General features: G+C 48.4%; 1 protein-coding gene across 1 annotated transcript in view; it reads left to right on the top strand.

Moving 5' to 3' along the window:
- Positions 1-20,642, top strand: part of LOC110563573 (calreticulin-like) — a 31,239-nt gene that overhangs the window by 8,077 nt on the left and 2,520 nt on the right. Inside the window, exons 3-9 of the mRNA XM_060365217.1 lie at positions 7,732-7,896; positions 10,754-10,957; positions 13,553-13,647; positions 14,837-15,046; positions 15,454-15,567; positions 16,524-16,667; positions 19,666-19,758. Of these exons, the coding sequence (XP_060221200.1) occupies positions 7,732-7,896; positions 10,754-10,957; positions 13,553-13,647; positions 14,837-15,046; positions 15,454-15,567; positions 16,524-16,667; positions 19,666-19,758 (1,025 nt within the window). The remainder of the gene's footprint in view (positions 1-7,731; positions 7,897-10,753; positions 10,958-13,552; positions 13,648-14,836; positions 15,047-15,453; positions 15,568-16,523; positions 16,668-19,665; positions 19,759-20,642) is intronic.

Genomic DNA, 20,642 nt, shown 5'->3' on the forward strand with positions numbered 1-20,642 from the left:
ACAGAATTATAAATTAAAAATTACAACAATTTTAATGCAAGATATTCTAGGATATCTTGGATAGGGCAAGCAAATCATGTCAGCCTGATAAAATGCTGTGCAACCGAAAACATGTGTTTTTTTTTTAAGATTTACTTTATTTTTTATCTATGTGTCTGTGTAAGTGTATGTGTGTGTGTTACACAAATACCCAAGGAGTCCACAAGAAATCGTGGAACCCTTTAGGGCTCCTGATATGGTTGTTAGGATCCAAACTCCGGTCTTCAGGACAAAACAGCAAGCTCTCTCAGCTGCTCAGCCATCGTAACGTTTATGAATAATTTCTAAGGACACAGGATACAACCGTAAGTGGACACACTAATTGTGTCTGTGGGAGGGAGGAAGGGAGAGAGAGTGAGGGGGGAGGAGAGAGAATTTCTAGTATATACAGGAACGCATTCACATTTAAAAATAAAAAAATAAAGGCTGCCTGGTGGTGGCGGCACACCTACTATCAAGCTGGGGCAGAGGCAGGCAGATCTCTGTGAGTATGAGGCCAGCCTGCTCCATAGAGTGGGTTCTAAGACAGCCATGGGTACACAGAGAAACTCTGTCTCAAAAGAACAAAATCAAACAAAACAAAAGGCTTGGAGTTGGAGCTGTAAATTGGTGATAAAGTGTTTGCCTTGGTCCTGGGATTTTATCTGGGGCACTGGAAAAATATCAGTAAAGCCATTAGCAACGTCCAACAACAACCACTAAAGAAAAACAGAGCATGATTTCCAGAGGAGCAAGGCAGGGGTGGCCTGCAGGAGGGACTGGAGGGAGGAAGAGAAGAGGAAAGTGTTAACAGCAGACATCTCTGGGATCATCAGGCTCGCTGTGTATTTGCTGCTTCCAGATTTTCTGTGTGTTCCGCACAGATGTGGTTTTTACCTTGAAAACATCAGGCAATAGGAAATGAGAAAGCAAGTACTCCATCTCGGTTCTGTGTGTTAATCAGCGAGCTCCTCCAGGGCGTGAGAGCTTGGGCGGGCAGGGTTCTGGAATCAGGCCTTGCTCGGCCTCACTTCCTTGGCCTCTGGAGCCCAGACAGCACTGGCCAGGCACTCGCTGTTTACTGAGTGTCCAGCACCCTTCTCTAGCATAATCATACAGCCTTGATGCGCACTTGTTTTTGTTGTTGTTTTGGTTTTGTTTTTTTGTTGTTATTTATTTCCTTTTTTATTTAATAGTGTTTTTCTTTTTTTCCAAATGCACAGCTGATTGAACCCGCTCACACAACTTCTCCAGCAGCTGGGGCATCTCCGCCCTTTGCGTTTCTGGTGTAAATTACTCGTTTCCTTTTTTGAGACAGAGTCTCTTACTAAGTAGCCCTGGCTGGCTAGGAATTTACTATGTAGAGCAGGCTGGCCTTGAACTCCCAGAGACCTGCCTGCCTTTGCCTCCTGAATGTGGGGATTAGTCGGGCACACCTTCTTGGTAAGCTTGTCTGTCTGTCCCCTGGGGAAGTGCTGCCTCAGAAATGACAGCCTGGAGGGGTAGGGATGCTCAGTTGGTGAATACTACCTCTAGAACAGGAGGGGGTAGTGCTGGAAGCCCTCATTCAATGAGGGAATGACCATTGTTTTTTATCGCACTTACTGTGGGAGTTATGCACATGCAAAGCTTATTTTCTTGTTTTACCATATGGGTCCCAAAACTGAACTCAGATCATCAGGCTTGGTGGCTGTGCCTTTATCCCTTGGGCCATCTCGCTAGCCTAAAGATTAATTTTTTTGTTTTAATTAATTAGAGCCCCGAGTCAATCCATTATTTGTTAGACATTATCATGTACTTTCTTTGTTTGAAGAGGTTTGGTTTTGATTTGGTATTTTGGTTTTCTGGGATGGCGTCTTGGAATGTAGTCCAGGTTGGCCTTGAACTCATGATCCTCCTAACTCAGTCAACTGGCTTACCTCCAAGTTTTAGTACAGCCTTTCTTTAGACATGAAGACAGGACTCAGAAAGTGAATTGCCCAGGTCCCACTCGGAAGCTGGGCGCATGGCTAGAGGTGGTCATTAGCTGTAGAGAGCATAGCAAATTGGCAGCAATGGAGACTGAGAGTCCCCAGAATGAAACCCACAACTCCACTACTCATTTCAGGCTTGAGTCTTCAAATTTTAGACCATTACTGGCCATCTCGAATGTGCTTATTGTTAAGCCTGCTGAGCTGAGTCCAATCCCCTGGTCCCAGGGGTGGAAGAAGAGAACCAACTTCTACACAATGGCATTCAAATGCCGCCCACTGCTCTCCCTCATTTTTAAATAAATACAAAAGGATTAACCAGGTAGTGATTATGCAAGCCTGTAATCCCAGCACTCAGGGAGGCAGAGGCAGGCAGATCTCTGAGTTCGAGGCCAGCCTGGTCTACAGAGGGAGTTCAAGGACAGCCAGGGCTACACAGAGAAACACTGTCTTGAAAAACCAAAATAAGTAAGTAAGCGAATAAATAAATAAAAATAAACAAAAGGATTAAAATCAAGGTTTAATTTTAAGCCAGGCAATGGTGGTAATACTCCTATGAGCCTTCAACTCCAAAGGCTGAGGCAGGAGCATTTTTTGCAAGTTTAAAGCTGGCCTAGGTCAGGTGGTAAGCGCCAGGCTGTCTTGAACTAAAGTGAACCTCAGTCTCAAACATAAATAAATATTAGAAGTCTTTACAAGAAGTCAGGGTCCTTCTACGGTGACCAGAATTTCCCATTGAAAAAGAAAAAGAGACAAAAGCTGGGCACAGCGGAGCACACCAGTCACTCCAGACTTCAGGGAACAGAGGTAGAAGAATCATGAATTTGAGGTCAGCCTGGATCACTAAGGAAGACTGGAGCGGGGAGAGGCAGAGAGAAAGAGAAAGACACACACGCAGAGAAAGAGAGGCCATGTAAAAATTCTCTGTAGAACACAACCCAACAATATTGAATAAACACAGCAAAGGGGGCTGGAGAGATGGCTCATCGGTTAAGAACAGTATCTGCTTTTTCAGAGGTCCTGAGTTCAATTCCCAGCAACCACAGGGTGGCTCATCTATATCCTCTACTGCCCTCTTCACACGCAAATGGAGCACTCATGTACATAAGATAAATAATCAAAACCTTTGAAAAAAAAGAGTTGTTTAAAACATATTAAAAATACAACACCAGCAAAGGTGTGTATTTATCTAATTAGTCGAGCTTCTGATGGATCTTTTCGTCCCCACCGAGAAGGAAGCAAATGCGTTCACATTTCTTTGTCTCCGGTGTCATGTTGTGCATCTCTCTTACACGTGTGTGTGTGTGTGTGTGTGTGTATTTGTACGCGGATACAATCCCAGCAGTTCATCGAGCCTATTCCTGTGTTTCACGCTATTTCTTTTAATTCTTCTGGAAACTCTGTGAGTTAGGTGATACCTTTGTGTAGATGGAAAACTGAGTTTCTCAAAAGAGGTGAAAAATGCTTCTGAAGCTGGTGTGAGAGATGAGTTCGCCAGACCAATCTTTTGCAGGTGCAGATACGGGATAACTTCATTTCCGGGAGGAATCACAGCTGTATGGCCTCCCTGCTTTTCTATCTCTGCACAGGCTTGGGAAGATTGTGTGCATTTATCAGCTAGATGTGCCTGCTCCTGGACACACTGTTTTTTGTTAGAGCTCTCTCCAGGGATAAATATTTGGCCAGTTTAAAGGGAGGATTTTTCAGATAGAAGGAAATCTTGGCTAATGCACTGCCCTCCTCTCTCCCTGCGTCCTCTCCCTCTCTGGGCTTTTTACGTGCGACCTTTCTGTGTGGAACCCCCTCGCCTCACCTTTCTGCCATTGCAGCTCTTCGGCTATGCTTTCTCTGAAGCCCTCCCTGATGCTGAGTGGCCTGTGGTTCGTGGGATTTCGTCACTGGTGCCTCCTGCTAACACTGCCCTCAGCTTCACCCATCCACTTGCTGCCCAGCTGCTCACTGGAATGTCTCCTGCACAGACTTCCTGAATCCCAGGGGTCAGAGGTCCCTGAAGGGGCCTGGCCAGCTTCCTGTCTGTATTCCAGGTGGCTGGTACAAAGCGAGTATTCGACAAATCTTCACACAAGACCCGACTCCAGTATCAGATCTGCAACTGATGCCTCGGTGTCCACAAACAGGTCACATCCCCCTGCGGGCCTCAGTTTCCCTATCAGGATTATGCAGAAGTAAGGGTAAATGACCAGTTAGTCATTCTAGCCCGAGCCTCTTCTGATATTAAGATGTCACAAGATTAAGAAGAAAACCATCATGTACTAAAGCAGGACTTTATTTGATTATATAACATCATCTTCCTAAGGAGAAATTATTTTTTAAAATATTCACTTTAGTGCCTGTGTCTATATCTCAGTGTATGTACATGCACCATGTGTGTGGAAAGGCCTACAGGGGTCAGAAGGGCTATCAGGTCCCCTGGACGTGGAGTTACAAATGGTTGTGAACCACCATGCGGGTGCTGGGAAACAAACACGGGCCCTTGGGAAGACCACGCTCTGAACTGTTGACCATCTTTCTGGAGAAGCTCCTTATTTTGACACAACTTAAACTATGTGTGACTTACGTCAATGCTCTTCGCCCGGAAAAGCAATTAAGACTGAGAACTTTAAAATTCTGTCTTAATACCTTCTACCATGGAGGTCAAGGCCAACGCCGTCCAATTCTTTCTACGTGTTTGTTGGGTCCAGTCAACATCTGTCAACTGAGCGCATGAGAACTCCGTTTGTAGGTCTGAGAATCGTAGGGCTTAGACAGAAGGTGTAACCACACAGCTCTGCACTTGTTCCGCAGTGGTTGGGCACTTTGTGTTAGACGCGGTGGCCAGCACAGTAACTCTAGAACACGGGAAAGAGAGACATTACTCAGGTTACACGAAGAGTATGAAGAGCCACGGCTGACTTACCTCCGTTGCACACTTATTAGGTTATGACGGGCTTCTCACACACATGGTCTCGGGGGAGCTGTAAAATCTAGGGATGAGCAGTGCGGCTCTCAGGGTCTCGTAGAGCTGGCTGCCTGGGTTGTTCTCTTACTCGTGAACTGGGCTCTTGAGCAAGATTCTGAATCTCTGTTTCTTCATCTTTAATGGGAAAAAAATGAAACAGGGCATTGTTCCCGGGGCTGTTCTGAGAGCAGGGAGAGAGTGCACACACAGCCTTCAGCACAAAGCCCGACACAGGGCTGCTAGGTAGAAGCTATTTTCTTTAAATACCATTCATTTTTAAAATCTTTTTAGTAGCTATTATTATAGTGCCTTTTTTTTTTTTTTCCTACATAACACTTTTCTTCATCTCTTCCAGAGGAAAGACAGCTTGGTAATCAGACAGATCTGGGATCAGATCTTAAGCACAACACTTGCTGGTGTCCCAGTTAGGGTTACTATTGCTGTGAAGAGACACCACGACCAAGACAGCTTGGGGAGAAAAGAGTCTATTTGCTTTACACTTGTATATCGCTGTTCCCCGTCGGAGGAAGTCAGGGCAGGCGTGTGCAGTCAGGCACTGATGCAAGCTCACTGGCTTGCTCTATGGTAGCTTCCATAGAAGCTTCCTTACAGAACCCAGGAGCACCTGTGCCCTTCCCCACAGACCGCTAACTAAATGGCAGACAGACTTACCTGCCCATAGGCCAATCTTATGGGCGCATTTTCTAAACTCAGGCTCCCTCCTGTTAGATGACCCCAGTTGTGTCAAGCTGACATAAGAGAAGCCAGCACACTGGGTACAAAACGGAAACAATGATACAGCATTGTCTGTGAGTACTGCGTGGGGTGTTCAGAAAGCCACATGAGGGCCTAACATTGACTTTCAAATCTGTCTTTTGGCTTTTGTATGAACCATATCCTTCAGTGGTTTAACTATGGTCACAGAAGTAGGGCCCACTTCATCTGAGCCACTGTGACTTTATGCCGAAATCAGCTCCTTGAAGAGAGGAGTAATAAGGTTCTTCACCGACACCTATTGAACACTGAGACACTGAGGGAGACAGGAAGACTTTGGAAAGTGTTGGGGAGGAAGTTTTTATTATTATTTCTTTTGTCAGGATATTTTACTTTAATTTTATTTTATGTGTATTTGGTGTGAGGGTGCCAGGAACTGGAGTTACAGACAGTTGCGAGTGCTAAGAATTCACCCAGGTCCTCTGCAAGAGGAGCAAGGTGTCTTTGTCTTGCTTTGTTCTCAGCAAGCGCTCTTAAGTGTTGGCTACTTGCTGTTTTAGCAAGAAGTGCTGTTAATTCAAAATGGGCATTATTCCACAGCAGTGTATTTTGGATAGCTCTCTCTGTGTCTCTGTATCTCTGTCTGTCTCTCTCTCTCTCCCTCCCTCTCATCTGTCTCTGCCAGTCTCTCTGTCTCTCACAGTTGAAATAGGCTCCCACTGTACAGTCCCGGTAGTGTATGCCTGTAATCCCAGTACTCAAGGCTCTGAGGCAGGAGGGCCAGCTAGGGCTGCAGAGTGAAACCTTGGCACAAAGGGGCAGGGGACGGTAGAGGGCTCCGTCAGTCAAGCACTTGCCATACTTGATGATGACATGAGTTCAGTCCCCAGTGCCCACATGAAAAGTCAGGTACGGTGGCATGCTCTCGTTATGGGAGCGCTGGGAGGCAGAGACAAGAGGATCCCTGGGGTTTGCTGGCTCCTCAGTCTAGCCTAATCGGCAAGACCCAGGTTACAGCAAGAAATTCTGCTCAAACAGCAACGACAGCACCTGAGCAGGGACACTGAGGTGACATCTGACCTCCACGTGGAAGTAAACACACATACAGTGTGCACATGTAACTGCTCACCTAACCACCTGTGCACACAGGAGAGAGAGCGAGCATGAGCTGAGTGTGGTGGTATAGACATAGGCAGGATTAGGAGTTCAAAGCCAGCCCGTGCTACACTGAGACCCTATCAAAAAATAAAAGTAAAAATATTAGCAAGACAAGCCCAAGCCCCTGGATGTCCTGAGAAGCAGCTGAGTCGTCAGACCCGGGCCTTGAGTAAGAGGAACTGCCAGTGGCCGGCTCTCAGTGCTCTTCCTGGGAAGACAGGGGCGTTGTCTTGTCTATCAAGCAGGGAGAGCAGAACAGCTCCGTTCAGGGGGAGGAGATGAAATAAAGGCCACCCCCAAAGCCTCTTCTATCTCAAGCTGCCAAATGGCTCTGGGACTCTGGGACTCTGATTTGGCCCAGGAAGTAGGAGTCAGCAGCTCTGAGGCAAGAAATTAGGAAGACACTGAGCATTTGGGTGGAATGCCAGGTCCGCAAAAGAAAGCTCCTTTGTCTGCATGCCATCCATGCCAAAGCAAAACACATTTATCAGCATCTCAAGACTGCATGGGAGAGTCTAAAGAGTTTAAGCAACAAAAAGGGGCAAGCAGAAATTGATTGTTCGTGATCATCATTACTAATTCAAGAAGCATGAAATGATTTTGCTAGTCTCTTCCACGAGAGAACAGGTTTTATTATTTTACTTTACTGAACACAAGCGTACGTAAGGGCTCAGTCCTCATCAGCTCATTTTCCGTCCATTTGTGAGGACAAACGGTTCATGCTCTCCAGCCACACCATCCCGTGGCGATTTTCAGGCCTTAAGTGTCTTGAACACGTGGGAAAGTGTCTCGGTTGCTTGGTATTTGAGCAGCTACCCAGGCCAGGGCGAGAATGGTGGGTGCCAGGTCATATGTGGTGAAAGGATTTCAGGAGTATCCTGAGTCACCCTCTCCTACAGTGACTCTTCCTAGAGATCTTAAGTCATTCATCTGAATGTGTGTTTTGTTTTTTTTTTTTCCTTCTTTACTCCATAGATGGATGGACAAAGCGATGGGTACAATCTAAACATCAGTCAGATTACGGAAAATTCCAGCTTAGTTCGGGAAAATTTTATCAAGACAAAGAAAGAGATAAAGGTAAATATTGGAATCTAGGGACGTGTTGGCTGTATAACTTTTACCCCCTTGTTTGTATGCATGATTGCCAATTCATTTCTCTTAAAAAAAAAAAAAAAAAAAAGCGGGTGGAGCTGGACACGGTGGCTCACGCCTGTAATCCCTGTACTCAGGAGACTGGGTAGCCATGGAGTTGTGGCCAGTGAGGGCTAAACGATGGCTCCCAGGACAGCCGGGATTACAGAGTAAGAGCCTGAGCCTGTCACAGACAGACACACACACACACAAAAATAGGAAGTAAAAAAGGATGGCCCTCCAGAAAACGGATCATGCCTTGGAACTGAGTAACGGGCACTTTAAGCTGGCCCTTCATGCTAGGCCTTTCGCCTTCCTAACCCTCCCACGAAGCGATCATCATTATCTCCCCAGCTTTGCAGAGACTCAGAGAGGTTCTGACAACTGCCCCAGGCTGTGCCACTCGGCTCAGAGGAGCAGCTGGGACTTGACTCTGGCTCTGACTCCAGGGACTGTGTTCGTTGCCACTAATGCGTGCTGTTTTCCCCAAACTCCTAGGACTTTACACGTAGGGTTCTGCCCTGGAAACCTGAGAAAGCACAACAGGCTCTCTTCCTGGAGCAGGTTTGGTGATGGAGAAGAGGGCGGGCGGACCTAGCTGGCTAGCTGTGGGACTGGGACACATCTTTTTACTTCTCTGAGTGTTGACATGAGATGAAAATGACCTTCACCTGAAGTGCTCACGAGACAGAGCGTGTGTAAAAGCCAAACAATGCTGGACTGTGGGCATGGGGTTCTCGGTCTGAGAAAGCTTTTGTTCTATAAATAGTTCATTGATCATCCCCTGGAGTGATTTCCCGTCTTCCTCCATCTGGCTACTGTTACGAATCGCATTTTCATATTTATCAAAGGAGAGAATCATGAACTGGCTTGCACATTTTAAAAATCTAGTTTGAGTCCTCTCTTGGAAATGGTTTTCGGAGGACAGAGAACGGGAGACTGGGCCTTTCACCTGTGCTCAGTTCTGCAGTCCAGGCAGGCTGCACAGCCATGTCTCCTTAGCCTGGTTTCTTGGCCAATGCTCCTGCATTCAATACTCTGAGGCCTGCTAGACCCCCGCTGGTTGTCTGGAAGGACACTGGGACGACAGTGAGACTGACAGAAGGGGCTTGGTTTGTTTATATAGCAGGGTGTGGCAGGGCAGAGTATAAAGTTTGGCCTTCTGCAATCCCTTCCTTCCTCCCTCCTTCCTTCTCTCCCTTCCTTGCTCTTCTAGCCCTTAGAGGTCTTAAGTAGGAATACTCTTCAAAATGCAGACAGCTCCCAGCATGATGTCAGATGCCAGTGTTTACCAGAGGACTTGAAATGCTTGAAACCGGCTGAATCAAGCCCTGCATTCCTTCTCATAATGTAGCAGGGTGTTTTTTGTTTGTTTGTTTGTTTGTTTGTTTGTGGCTGATTTTTAAGACAGTGTCCTGTAGCTCAAGCTGGTCCCTGTCCCCCTGCCTCCACCTCCCAAGGGTTGGGATTATAGGTGTGTGCCATCACTTCCAGCTTCATTTGGCACTTCCTCACTGAGCATTTCCACAGGTCTGTCATTTGTGACTGTGTGTTCCTAGCAAGGAATTCTCTGTTTGATTGTTTCGTATGGTTAGCCTAGAAAAGCTCTGGGGTCCCTGGCAACGCTGACATTCACTGGAGGTTGGGGGCTCTGAAATTACATGTCATGTAGTTGCACGTGAGTCTGGTCATGTGAATTGGTTTCAACGACGTCATGACACAGTGAAGACCCCAGTGTAGCTCCCCTTTCATTGTTACTGTGGGGGTTAAGTGCACAAACACGAGTGACTGAAGAAACCAGCCGTTAAGGGCTAGGGAAATGGCACTGGGTAAGAGTGCTTGCTGAACAAGAATGAAGACCTGAGTTCAGATCCCTAGAACCAGGCCTGGAGCGACGACTCAGCAGTTAAGAGCACTGGCTGATCTTCCAGAGGACCCAGGTTTCCAGCACCCGCGTGGTGGCTCACAACCATCTGTGAGCTCCAGTCCCAGGGGACCCATTGCCCTCTTCTGTCATCCACAGGCACTTCATGTGTGTGGTGCGTAGACATACATGCAGACAAAACACACATGCACCGGTGAAATGAATAAGTAAGCCCCTATGGCCCACATAAGAAGCTGGCATGGCTGTGTACTCTGGAACCGTGGTGCCAGGGAGGGGCACTGGCTGCCAGCTCCAGGCTCAGTGGGAGACCCTGCCTCAAAGCACTCAGGAAGAGTGTTAGAGCAGGACACCTGGCCTCTGTGTAATCAGAAGCATGCACACATGTGTGCATGCAACACACACAGTTTTTGCAAGAGATAAACTACTTAGAGATTAAAATAGCCAATGAGCTACGGCAACAATTATTATTTTATCTGAGTTAATTCTGGGCTCCTTTTTACTGTAGCGCTTGGACACAGCAGAACCTTTTCTGCTGCCTAGCCAGCCTTGGCTTATAACGCTGCAGAATGAGAGTGAAGTGTCTCTAGAAAGTAAGTGACGGCATGATGCAAAAGAACACAGCGACGTATCTTAAAATTCCAGCTGGGTTCCTTCTTTGCCATGCAGCTTGTGCGGATCACTTCTCCTCCCCGTGACTCAGCCTCCTAACTCATCAAACGGGCACAGCGCCCATTTTCCAGGCCTGACCAGAGGCTGGGATGAGATACTATTATAATGCTCCTTGCACTGCACCAGGCACACCCTGTGTGTGAAGAAATAGCAGAGCTTGGTTAAGCCAAGTGCTGTGTCTTGTCTCTCTAAGCACTTTCAGGGAATGTCAGCCTGACCCCTCTGCACTCTCTCTCTCTCTGCCCTCAGGTCTCCAGACCACGGAAGATGCCAAGTTCTATGCCCTTTCCACCAGGTTTAAGCCATTCAGCAATGAGAATGAGACCTTGGTGGTTCAGTTTTCAGTAAAGCATGAGCAAGGCATCGATTGCGGTGGGGGCTACGTGAAGCTCTTTCCTGCCTCACTCGACCAGGATGACATGCACGCTGAGTCCCAGTATTACATCATGTTCGGTAAGCTCCCCAGAGCAGCTGCTCTCTCAGCCCCCAGGGATCTGAACAGGATTCACTGCGGTGGCTGGAAAGCCTAGACAGACCTGAAATCTGTACCTCGACGGCTCCGTGTCCCTTGTGCAGTAGGACTCTCCATAGTCCTGGAAAGAAGACAGCCCTAAACCCAACCGTTAATATAAACAGACCAGCGAGGTGGGGAAGTGCATGGTATTGGCAAGCCTATAGTGTACGGAATCACAGCCCAGGTCTCAGAAAAGGAGCAGTGCAGATCTCCCTTCCCCTCTCCTCTCCCCTCCTTTCCCCTCTCTTTCCCTCCCCTCTCCTCTCTTGTCCCCTTTTCTCCCCTTCTCTCCTCTCCCATCCTCTCCTCTTATTTCTCCTCTCCATTCCTCTCCTCCTCCCCTCTCCCCTCCCCTTCCCTCCTCTCCTGTCCTCTCCTCTCCCCTCCACTCCTGACCCTTCCTATACCCTCCCCTTCCCCTCTCCTCCCCACCTGCCCTCCCATTTCCCCAGCTAGTCTTCCTTTTTCAAATCCTCCTCTTCAGCTTTATCTTCCCCCTTTAAAATCCACATCCTCTTTTTTCTTAAATCACACACACATGCACACACACACACACACACACACACACATACATACATACACACATGCACGCACACAACTACCTTACAAGGTCTCACTCTGTAGTTCTAAACTCACTATGTACCTCCGATTGGATTTAGACCCCAATGATCCTCCTGCTTCAGACTCCTGAGTCCCAAATGCTGGGATCATGGGTGCAAGACCCCACACCTCCTTCCAGACTTCCTAAGTGCCGTGTAACACTTGGGATGTGTAAAGTGTGTCTGCTCCAGCAATTTTGTATTTTCTTTGGCATCTATGCCATGTGTCACTGTCTCCATTTTGCAGACAAGGAAACAGAGGCAAGAAATTTGCTTGAGGGAAGTAGAAAGGCAGAATTTGAGTCTGTTTGTCTACAAAGCCTTTATCTTCTTCCTAAGGGGAGCTGACTAACTTTTTAAAGAGCAGAATGAAATCCGTGCACTTAAAAAGTATTGAGCCAAGCTGGAGATATGGCTCAACGGTGAAGAGCGCTGGCTGCCTGTCAAGAGGACCCAGGTTTGGCCCCAGACCCACGTGGTGGCTCACAGCCATCTCCAGCTGCCTCTTCTGGCCTCCACTGGTACCAGGCATATAAGTGGTACATAGACATGTATGCAGACAAGACACCCACACTCATAAAATACACAAAATGAAATGTAATTGAGAAAGGGTATTGAGCTAATTGTGATGCTACATGCCAGTTCTCAGGCAGAAGCAGCAAGATTGCTGGGAATTCGAGGCCAGCCTTGTCCACAGACCCCCTGGACATTCCTTCCACAGTTCGTGACCTGTACATCCACAGCTCCTGCCAGCCAGCCCACCCTCTACCCCTTCCCCAACCTTCTCCCTAATGTTCCACAGACTCCCCCTCTCTAAGCTGTGAGCTCCTGGAGATTTACCCCAGGACCTAGCACCAAGCATGACCCCCGAATGCCCATGTTGATATGGGGTGCTGGAGTAAGCCCCGGGGACATCATCGTTCATTTGGTTGGTGAGACAGCCAAGGCTACAGAGCGTCTTTTAAAAGTTCTGGGGAAAAAGTATTGATGGGGTGCTATGAGATCATAAGAGACAGCATGATTCAGTACAACTGCGGGCTTTGGGGAGGAGGTATTGATTATTCTTTAAAGCGGAGTGTGATTTTAACAGGAGGAGGGGGGCATGTAGTGAGGGCAGGGTGACCAGCATGTGCAAAAGCTCAGACATGACACTCAACTGCACGGTAAAGAAGTGGGGAGGAGACCAATGTGGGCAGAGGGCAGTGGAAATGCCTCTGTGCATTTGCTGTGAGTGTGTGTGTGCTGTGTGTGACTGTGTCTCACACTTGACGGCTGAAAGGCTGAGAAGATCTTTTGTGAGTTGTGAGAGGAGAGCGATAAGGAGAGTCTCGGAACTCTGGGCTCCCCAGCTGTGACCCACAGTTCTCACTAGAACTGTCAGAGGTGAAAGGGGCCGCAGGCTCGTTACTGGATGGGCGTGTCTTTGCATCCCAGCAAGGCATCTGTCTCAGCAGCTCTAGACTTGGGCAAGCTGCTGGGTTTTTCTGAGCCACACCCGTCTGCAGTGAGACGGTGTTGCTGACTTGTCAGTGAGATGCTGATGCTGCTTGGTCAGAATTAAGTCATGTGCTAGCCACCCCTGGCTTAAGAGGAGTTTAAGGGGAGCTGGTTTGGTCAGTGGGAAGATTAGAGAAAGAGTGAGCTGTCTGCTTCTCTGCCTGCTCCCAGACTCTCTCCTCGGGACCTGGTACTCTCTCACCCCTCCCCTCCCTTTCCCTGCTGCTGTCCACAGGCAGCACTGTACCTTCTCTCTCAAAGACCTGCCTCTCCCTTTGGGGGAAAAATGTCATTCATTAAAACCTTCTCATATAATTCCGACTTTGAGTGTGGCACCTGTCTCTGGGAGCACAGAGTGGTTGGTAGGGCTGCATCTGCCTCGGGTCTTGGCCTCAGACTGGGCACACCGCCTGAGAGTGATGTGGGTGTAATTTTCAGGCCCAGACATCTGTGGCTTTGGCAACAACAGACTACAGGTCATCCTCTATCACCAAGGGAAATACCATGAGAACAACAAGACCCTCAAGTGCAGGGTGAGTATGTGGCTTCGTCCTCAGCCTCCAGCAGGCGAGTTCATTTCTGAAATCTGACTTATTTTTATATGTGTGGTTAGTTTTGCATGTGTTTGCCTGTGTGCCACTCATGTGCCTGGTACCCACGGGGATCAGAATAGGATGTCAGATGCCCTATACCAGAGTCTCAGGTTGCTGTGAGCCTCCGTGGGGGTGCTGAGACTTGAACCCGGGTCCTCTGGAGGAGCAGCCAGTGCTCTAAACTGCTGAGCCATCTCTCCAGCCCTGAGGGGAAAAATTTATATGTTATCTCGTTTTTTTTCCTTATAAAACTCTACCGATTAAATGTTATCATGTCCATTTTACAGGTTAAGTAGAGCTAAGAAGTTCATGAGCAAACAGCAGACCAAAAAAAAAAAAAAACTGGGGTGCAATGTAGCATAATGCCTGGAGTGGCACAGTCACTCACTGCTGCCTGTCAGGGTGGAGCCAGGGGTGCCGGGCTTAGATGAGACAGCGGGTCAGCTTACCTCCGCAGCCTAAAGCTAGACGCATGGACGTTCGCCAGAGGACAGCAGGTATGTTCAATCAGTCACCCTACCAAGCGCTATTAACCAAGTGCTAGTTCTGCCTTGGGCCTTGAGCACGGCATAGATTCAGCCAGACTCACAGGACTCACAGGGGAGTGATCTGTGTCCTTTGAAGGCTGAGGTGAAAGGGCTGTGTGTTTAAGGCCAACCTGGGCAATTTCGCAAGATCTAGGAAAAAAAAATCACAATGGAGTAAAGAGTGGAGGCAAAGGAAAGTGACTGGCTACATGACAGAGAGACAGGGACCCCCTCCTCAACCTGGAGACGTAGGCGGGGAATGCCTCCTGGGGAGTTTCCCCTTGTAGCTTTAGTAAGTGAGTGTGACAGTTTTGTGGAGAGATGAATCCCTGGGTGAGGAGACCTCAGGAGAAAAGTCAAGAAGACTCCAGATACCAAGGCCCAGTCTGAGTAAGGCTGAGGGACTGGGGAGACCCCAAGAGTGAGGCCCCAGGAGTGTGTTGGCGCCACATCGGTATGCTCAGAATCCCTGCAGGAACATTAACTAGAAGCAGGGGAGAGGGAAGGTGCTGAAGTGTGTGGACGCTCAGGAGGAGGCATCAGGAAAGTGGGATCTACAGTATCCCCGTGTGGAGCTGAACTGCTGCCCGTTCCCCTCCTAGATTAATAAGGACACTCACCTGTACACCCTGATCATCCGCCCGAACGCCACGTACGAGGTGAAAATCGACAACGAGAAGGTGACGAGCGGAACGCTGGAAGAAGACTGGGACTTCCTGCCTCCCAAGAAGATTAAAGACCCCTACGCCAGGAAACCAAGGAAATGGGATGAGCGGCTACAGATAGAGGATCCTGACGATAAAAAACCTGAGGTCAGAGGGCGTTCGGCTGGCAGGCTAACCCCGGGGAGGAGGAGCCTCGGACATAAAAGCAGATGACTAAAGTCAAGTGTCTGGGCGGTTGGCGCCGCGAGAAAAATGAGAGTCCAGCAGGCATGCTCAGAGCTGCAAGACTAAATAAAGGTGAAGGCTGGGTGGGAGCAAGCCGCATGCAAACCGTAGCAGCAGCTCACGTGACTGAGGGCAGGACGAAGGCAGAGACAGGGATAATACCCACCTGAAGTGAGCTGGTATACCCAGAGGTCCTTAATGACCCTTTCTCTCCCGCGCTGAGCAGGAGGGCAGGGTGGGTAGGGAACCAACTCCTGCTGTCTCTGTTCGGGTCCAACGTTCCCTCCCAGGTCGTGTTTCTATCGTCACGAAGGAACATTGTGTTTTAGGACTGGGAGGACTCTGAGTTCATACCAGACCCGGAAGCCAAGAAGCCGGATGACTGGGATGAGGCGATGGACGGGGTGTGGGAAGGGCCGCTGATACGGAACGCCAAGTACAAGGTGAGGAGCCAGCCTCTCTTTCCAGCGAGACTTCATAAAGTGAGATCACCTGGGAGAGGTGTAAATTCTGAGTCATAAAATAAAATTTGTAGCCTGCAGGCTTGTAATCCTAGCCTTCAGGAGGTTGAAGCAGGAGGATTGCAATTTCAGGGCCAGGCTGGGCTGCACAGCAAGACCCTGTCACAAAATAAAATAAAACAGAATGAAAAACAAAACAGAAATTCTGAGATTCCCGCTCTACACTCTGAATAGGACGGTGACCACATCACAGCCCTCTTCTCAGCTTCCTCCTGCTTGCAAGAGGAAGGTTGGTAAAGCCAGCACTAAAGAGGTGATGGTCTAGGCAGGCTTGGGCAAGGAGCTTGTCCAGAGTTGGGGAAAGCTGCCAGTTAAAGGAACATGATACACACAGGAAATGGGCTAGGCCTCAGGCGTGGGATGTCTTAAAAGCCAGCCAGAAGGGCAAAGAGCGGGCTCTCCAATAGTCCAAAGTATTTTGAGGACAGGGGGATTGCGTCTCAAGGGTCAGCTCCTGATCTCATGTCCCAAGCGAGAGCTAAAGGAATCTGGCTGACAAGTAAGTAGCCCAGCAATAAAAATGGCTGGAGCAGGATTTTATCTGGCCACAGTTTCCTGGGCTACACGGGAGAAAGAGAACAGCCCCCGGTGCCAGATATCTAGGCGATGTTCTCCAGGAAGCTGCATTTTTCTTAACTTCGTGGAGCTACCTGTTCAGAGGGAGGGCCAGGCTGGAAGAGACCCTGCCATGACATTTTACCCATAGTGGGTGGAAAGGGAACTGGAAAGAGTCTTATGCCCTGACTCAGAGAAACGGAAAGTTCTAGCAGTCTCGTGCAGAACTGTTTAGAAGTCGATGGATGCTTTCTGATTGTATGATATTAGAAGAATGGAGAATTATTACTGACGTGACCACTCTTGGTTGGCTCTCCATTTAGGGAGAATGGAAACCTCGGATCATCGACAATCCCAATTACCAGGGGGAGTGGATTCACCCAGAGATAGACAACCCCAAATACAGGCCTGACCCCACCATTTGTCACTATCACAACATCAGCGTCCTTGGCCTGGATCTTTGGCAGGTAAAGCGCTCTGGGCTCACAGCCCCTGACCGGTTGTCCTGGGAGCTGCCGAAAAGCAGAAGAAGCCCCAGCCTGGAACTTACAGACTTGAATAAATCTTGATCTTCCTAATCCTCAAACAGCTCCTTTTTAAAATGGGAAGTAATTCTATTCATCCTCAAAATCTACAAGCCAAATTTTACTTAATCTCTTCTCTGTAGCACCGAGTTAAAGACTTTGCATGCTTGTTTAACTTTTTGTCGCGTATCTATTTCTCAGCATCGAAAGGCTCAGAAAAGTTGAAAAATTTTCCTGAAGAGATGCATCTGGTGAAGTAAGCAGAGAACTTGGGCCCAAGTGCTAGTCTTTCTAGTGCCCGTGAGGTGAGGAGGCAGGACTTGCAGGGAGCACGTGCCGTATCACTGAGCTCTGCCGTGCCCCCACTCCGTTTTATTAATGAGGTGTAGTTAGGGCTCAGAGGTGTAGACCGGCTCATAGCTAAAGACTTACATTCCTTTGTATCTTAATTTAAATTTTATTTTTCTGTGGTGTGTGTGTGTGTGTGTGTGTGTGTGGTACACCAGCCTGTGTGTAGGCCAGAGCTTGATACCTGCCTGTTCTCTCTCAACCATTTGTCCATCTTACTTGCTGAGACTGGGTTCCTCACCAAGCCTGGATCTTGCTGTTTTGCCCAGGCTGGCTGTCCAGTGAGTCCGCCTGTCCCACGGGGTTGGGACTACAGGCCTGGGCCGTGATGCCTGCCTTTGCGTAGATGCTGGGGACCCAAACTCAGGTCCACACAAACACTTCTCCCGCTGCCGTCGCTCGAGCCCCCACCCTTCCCACTTTATGATCCAAGCAGCCTCGCACAGAAACCTCCAGTGAATTCACTTGGTAAAACATCTTTAGAACTTTGTGTTTCACAATCAAACGCAGCTCTTTTTCACATGTTCTTTTCTCTTGATTATGAGAACACTGCAGCGGAAGTGCGCTTTCTTCCATCCGAATTTTGCAGATAAAAACTTGTAAGCACAGATGGGAGATGAGTAGATCAAAGTCTGCATACGACCAAGCGTTAGGACGCAGGGCTGCCGCTGCCATAATCCGGGAGTTTGTGTAAGGTGGAGAGGGAAGCAGAGGTCACTGGAGAAAGCAAGAGCACTCTCTTCCGTGCAGAAGATGCGCAAGCCAGCACATGGGCAGTTTCCTAAGCGGGATTCCAGACAACTCAGGAGAAAAAAATCCAAAAGGTCAGAAAACATCTCACAGCTGCAAAAGGAATTTTACAAGCCGACTGAAGACATGACTTAGAGCAAATTGAAAATTCTGCTCTTCCATGTCCATTTGTCATTTGTTTTTCTGCTGGAAGCAGTGTTAATGGAATGATGTGAGCCAAGTAAAAAAGGCTTTCTTATTAAAAACAAAAAATGCAATATATATGCCTTTGGCCGCAAAAGAATAAGACAGAGCTTTATAAAGTATAGAGGAAAGACACACAAGCCCTCATACTGCAGAACTTTTTCTTGGTCACACAGCTGTTTGAGTAAAATGAACACTGATTTATTTCTTTTTGTTTTCTTTTTGGGACAGGGTCTCATTATGTAGCCCTGGCTGTCTTAGAACTCACTATATTGACCAGGCTGGCCATGAACTCACAGGGACCAACCCACCCCTGCCTCCCCAGTTCTGGGATTAAAGATGGATATCACCATGCCAAGCTTAACAATGATTTAGCCAACCTATTGGTGAAATTTAAAAAAAAAAAAGTCACAGATTGGCCAATTTTTGGTCCTTTGGAACATATCCAGTTACCGAAAAGTTAAAATAATCGCTACATTTTATTGAATGATATCCACAAGACACTGGTCTTTAGATACATGAGTTCTAATCTTCATGACACTGCCATCAGACAGTTACTATTTCCTATGATCCACATATTGTTATTGTTTTGAGATGGTTTTACTCTGTCACCCTGGCTGGCCTGGAACTCTCCAGGTAGTCCAGGCTAACCTCGACCTCACAGAGCTCTGCCTGCCGCCTGCCTCTGCCTCCTGAGTGTTGGGATCAAAGGAGTGTGCACCACTTTCATCGTCACCGTCATCGTTAATTATTACACACAGGGCCTGGTCGCTCTCACACTCACCATGTAGCGGAAGGGGACCCTGCACTCCTGAGCCTTCTGTGTTAAACCCCCACAGTCTGAGCCATCCTGCCCGCCTTCCCTGATTTCCTAAGGACAGAGTAACGAGGAGGAGTTGAGGCACTTGCCTACTGTCATTGATCTAGCCGATCTGTTCAACTTCGCGCGTTGTGCTCCTTTCTATTTTATTCCTTTGTCGTGACATAAACACTGCAGGGCTCTAACCTTTTAGTCACGAACGCTAAAACCCTGTTTCTGAGACAAGGTTCCATGTCCCTACTGCATAGAGAGTACGAAGTTAGCCCCTGGTACATGAACCCTCCCATCGGCTGGGCCTACAGGCACACCATGCCCGGCTTCTTAGGATGCAGTCTTAGGAAGGACCCTGGTTCTGTTCCCAGAACCCACATGGTGGCTCGCAACATTCTGTAACTCTAGTTCCGGGAGATTAAACACCCACTTCCAGTCTCTGAGGACTCCTTCATGCATGTGGTGAGCAGAAGCTGACACAGGCACACAAATTTACAAATAAGTAAATAAGGCAAAGCCTTTCAGTGGGTGAGTGTGTGTGTGTGCGTGTGTGTGTGTACATGTGTATTCATGCGTATATTCCCATAGTCACAGGAGAACATCAGGTGTCCTGTTCTGTCACTTTGCCTCATTCTCTTGAGCCACAGCCTCTCCCTGAACCTAGAGCCAGCAAACCCCACTGGTCCTCTGGTCTCCGCCCCAGACAGCACTGGGGCTGCACCTTCCACCCATGCTAGGGATTTGAACTCAGGTCCCCACGCTTATGCACCAATTACTCTTCCCCACCAAGCCATCTCTCCAGCCCCCTGCAATCCAGTTGTAACAATCTCACATTTTTCATTTCTGCAGGTGAAATCGGGCAGCATCTTTGACAATTTCCTTCTAACGAATGATGAGGAGTTTGCTGAAGAGGTTGGAAATATGACCTGGGGGTTAAGAAAGGTGAGCTATCCCTTCACCCTGAATTCCACATGCCTGATTCTGCCATTTCCAAAATCAGGACTCACAACCCTTGTCCCAGTTCTGGTCCCTTGGCCTTGAGAGACAAAGCACTCGCTTTCCCTGGACATCTTTGACTCTGTGCTTGTCCCTCTGAGCACTTTGCAAAAATGTATCTCACTTGGCCCCGAAGGCTACCTTGCAATATAGATAGTATTCCATTTCTCCAGTGTGGGAACAGATTCGGGGGGCTGAACTGCCCAAGGTCACGCAGGCACAGCCTGTGACTGGTTGAGTTGGAGCCTGCCTTCTCAGAGTACCATTAGAGGGAGCCACTCAGCAGTGTTTGCCAGCCCCTCCCTTCCCAGAGCTAGTCTCTGTGTGGAGTCTGGGACACCGCCTTCGGGAGGAAGACATCCAGATGTCCTGTCCCAGTGGAAGGGTCAATCCCAGTAGGTTTATAGCCAGGGCTTAGTAATTCAGCAGCAACATAGGTACCTGCACAGCGCAGACACAGAGGAGAAAACGAGAACCACAGTCCTGCCCTGCCTGCCCTGAGCTAGAGAAATGACTCCATTTGCTGTGCAAGCTTGAGGATCACAGGTCAAAGTCCCAGAACCCACAGGAAAAACAGGCACAGGTAGGCTAGGCAAGCACTCTGCCACTGAGGCGTATTCCTAGAATTCTTTTTACTTCTTATTTTCAGACAGGGGCTCACCAAATTACCCAGGCCGGCTTTAAACTTACTGCCTAGCCAAGGCTGACCTTGAACTTGTCTCCTTTGTCTTCAGCCTGCTAATAGTCGAGAGTACAGGTCCGTGGCGCCAGGCCTGACTCCCAGCAGATCTAACCGAAGCTGTCAGGCTTGGTAGCATTGGTCTTTATCC

The sequence above is a fragment of the Meriones unguiculatus genome, chromosome 12, assembly GCF_030254825.1.
Source record: "Meriones unguiculatus strain TT.TT164.6M chromosome 12, Bangor_MerUng_6.1, whole genome shotgun sequence".
In the NCBI taxonomy this organism is placed as follows: Eukaryota; Metazoa; Chordata; class Mammalia; order Rodentia; family Muridae; genus Meriones; species Meriones unguiculatus.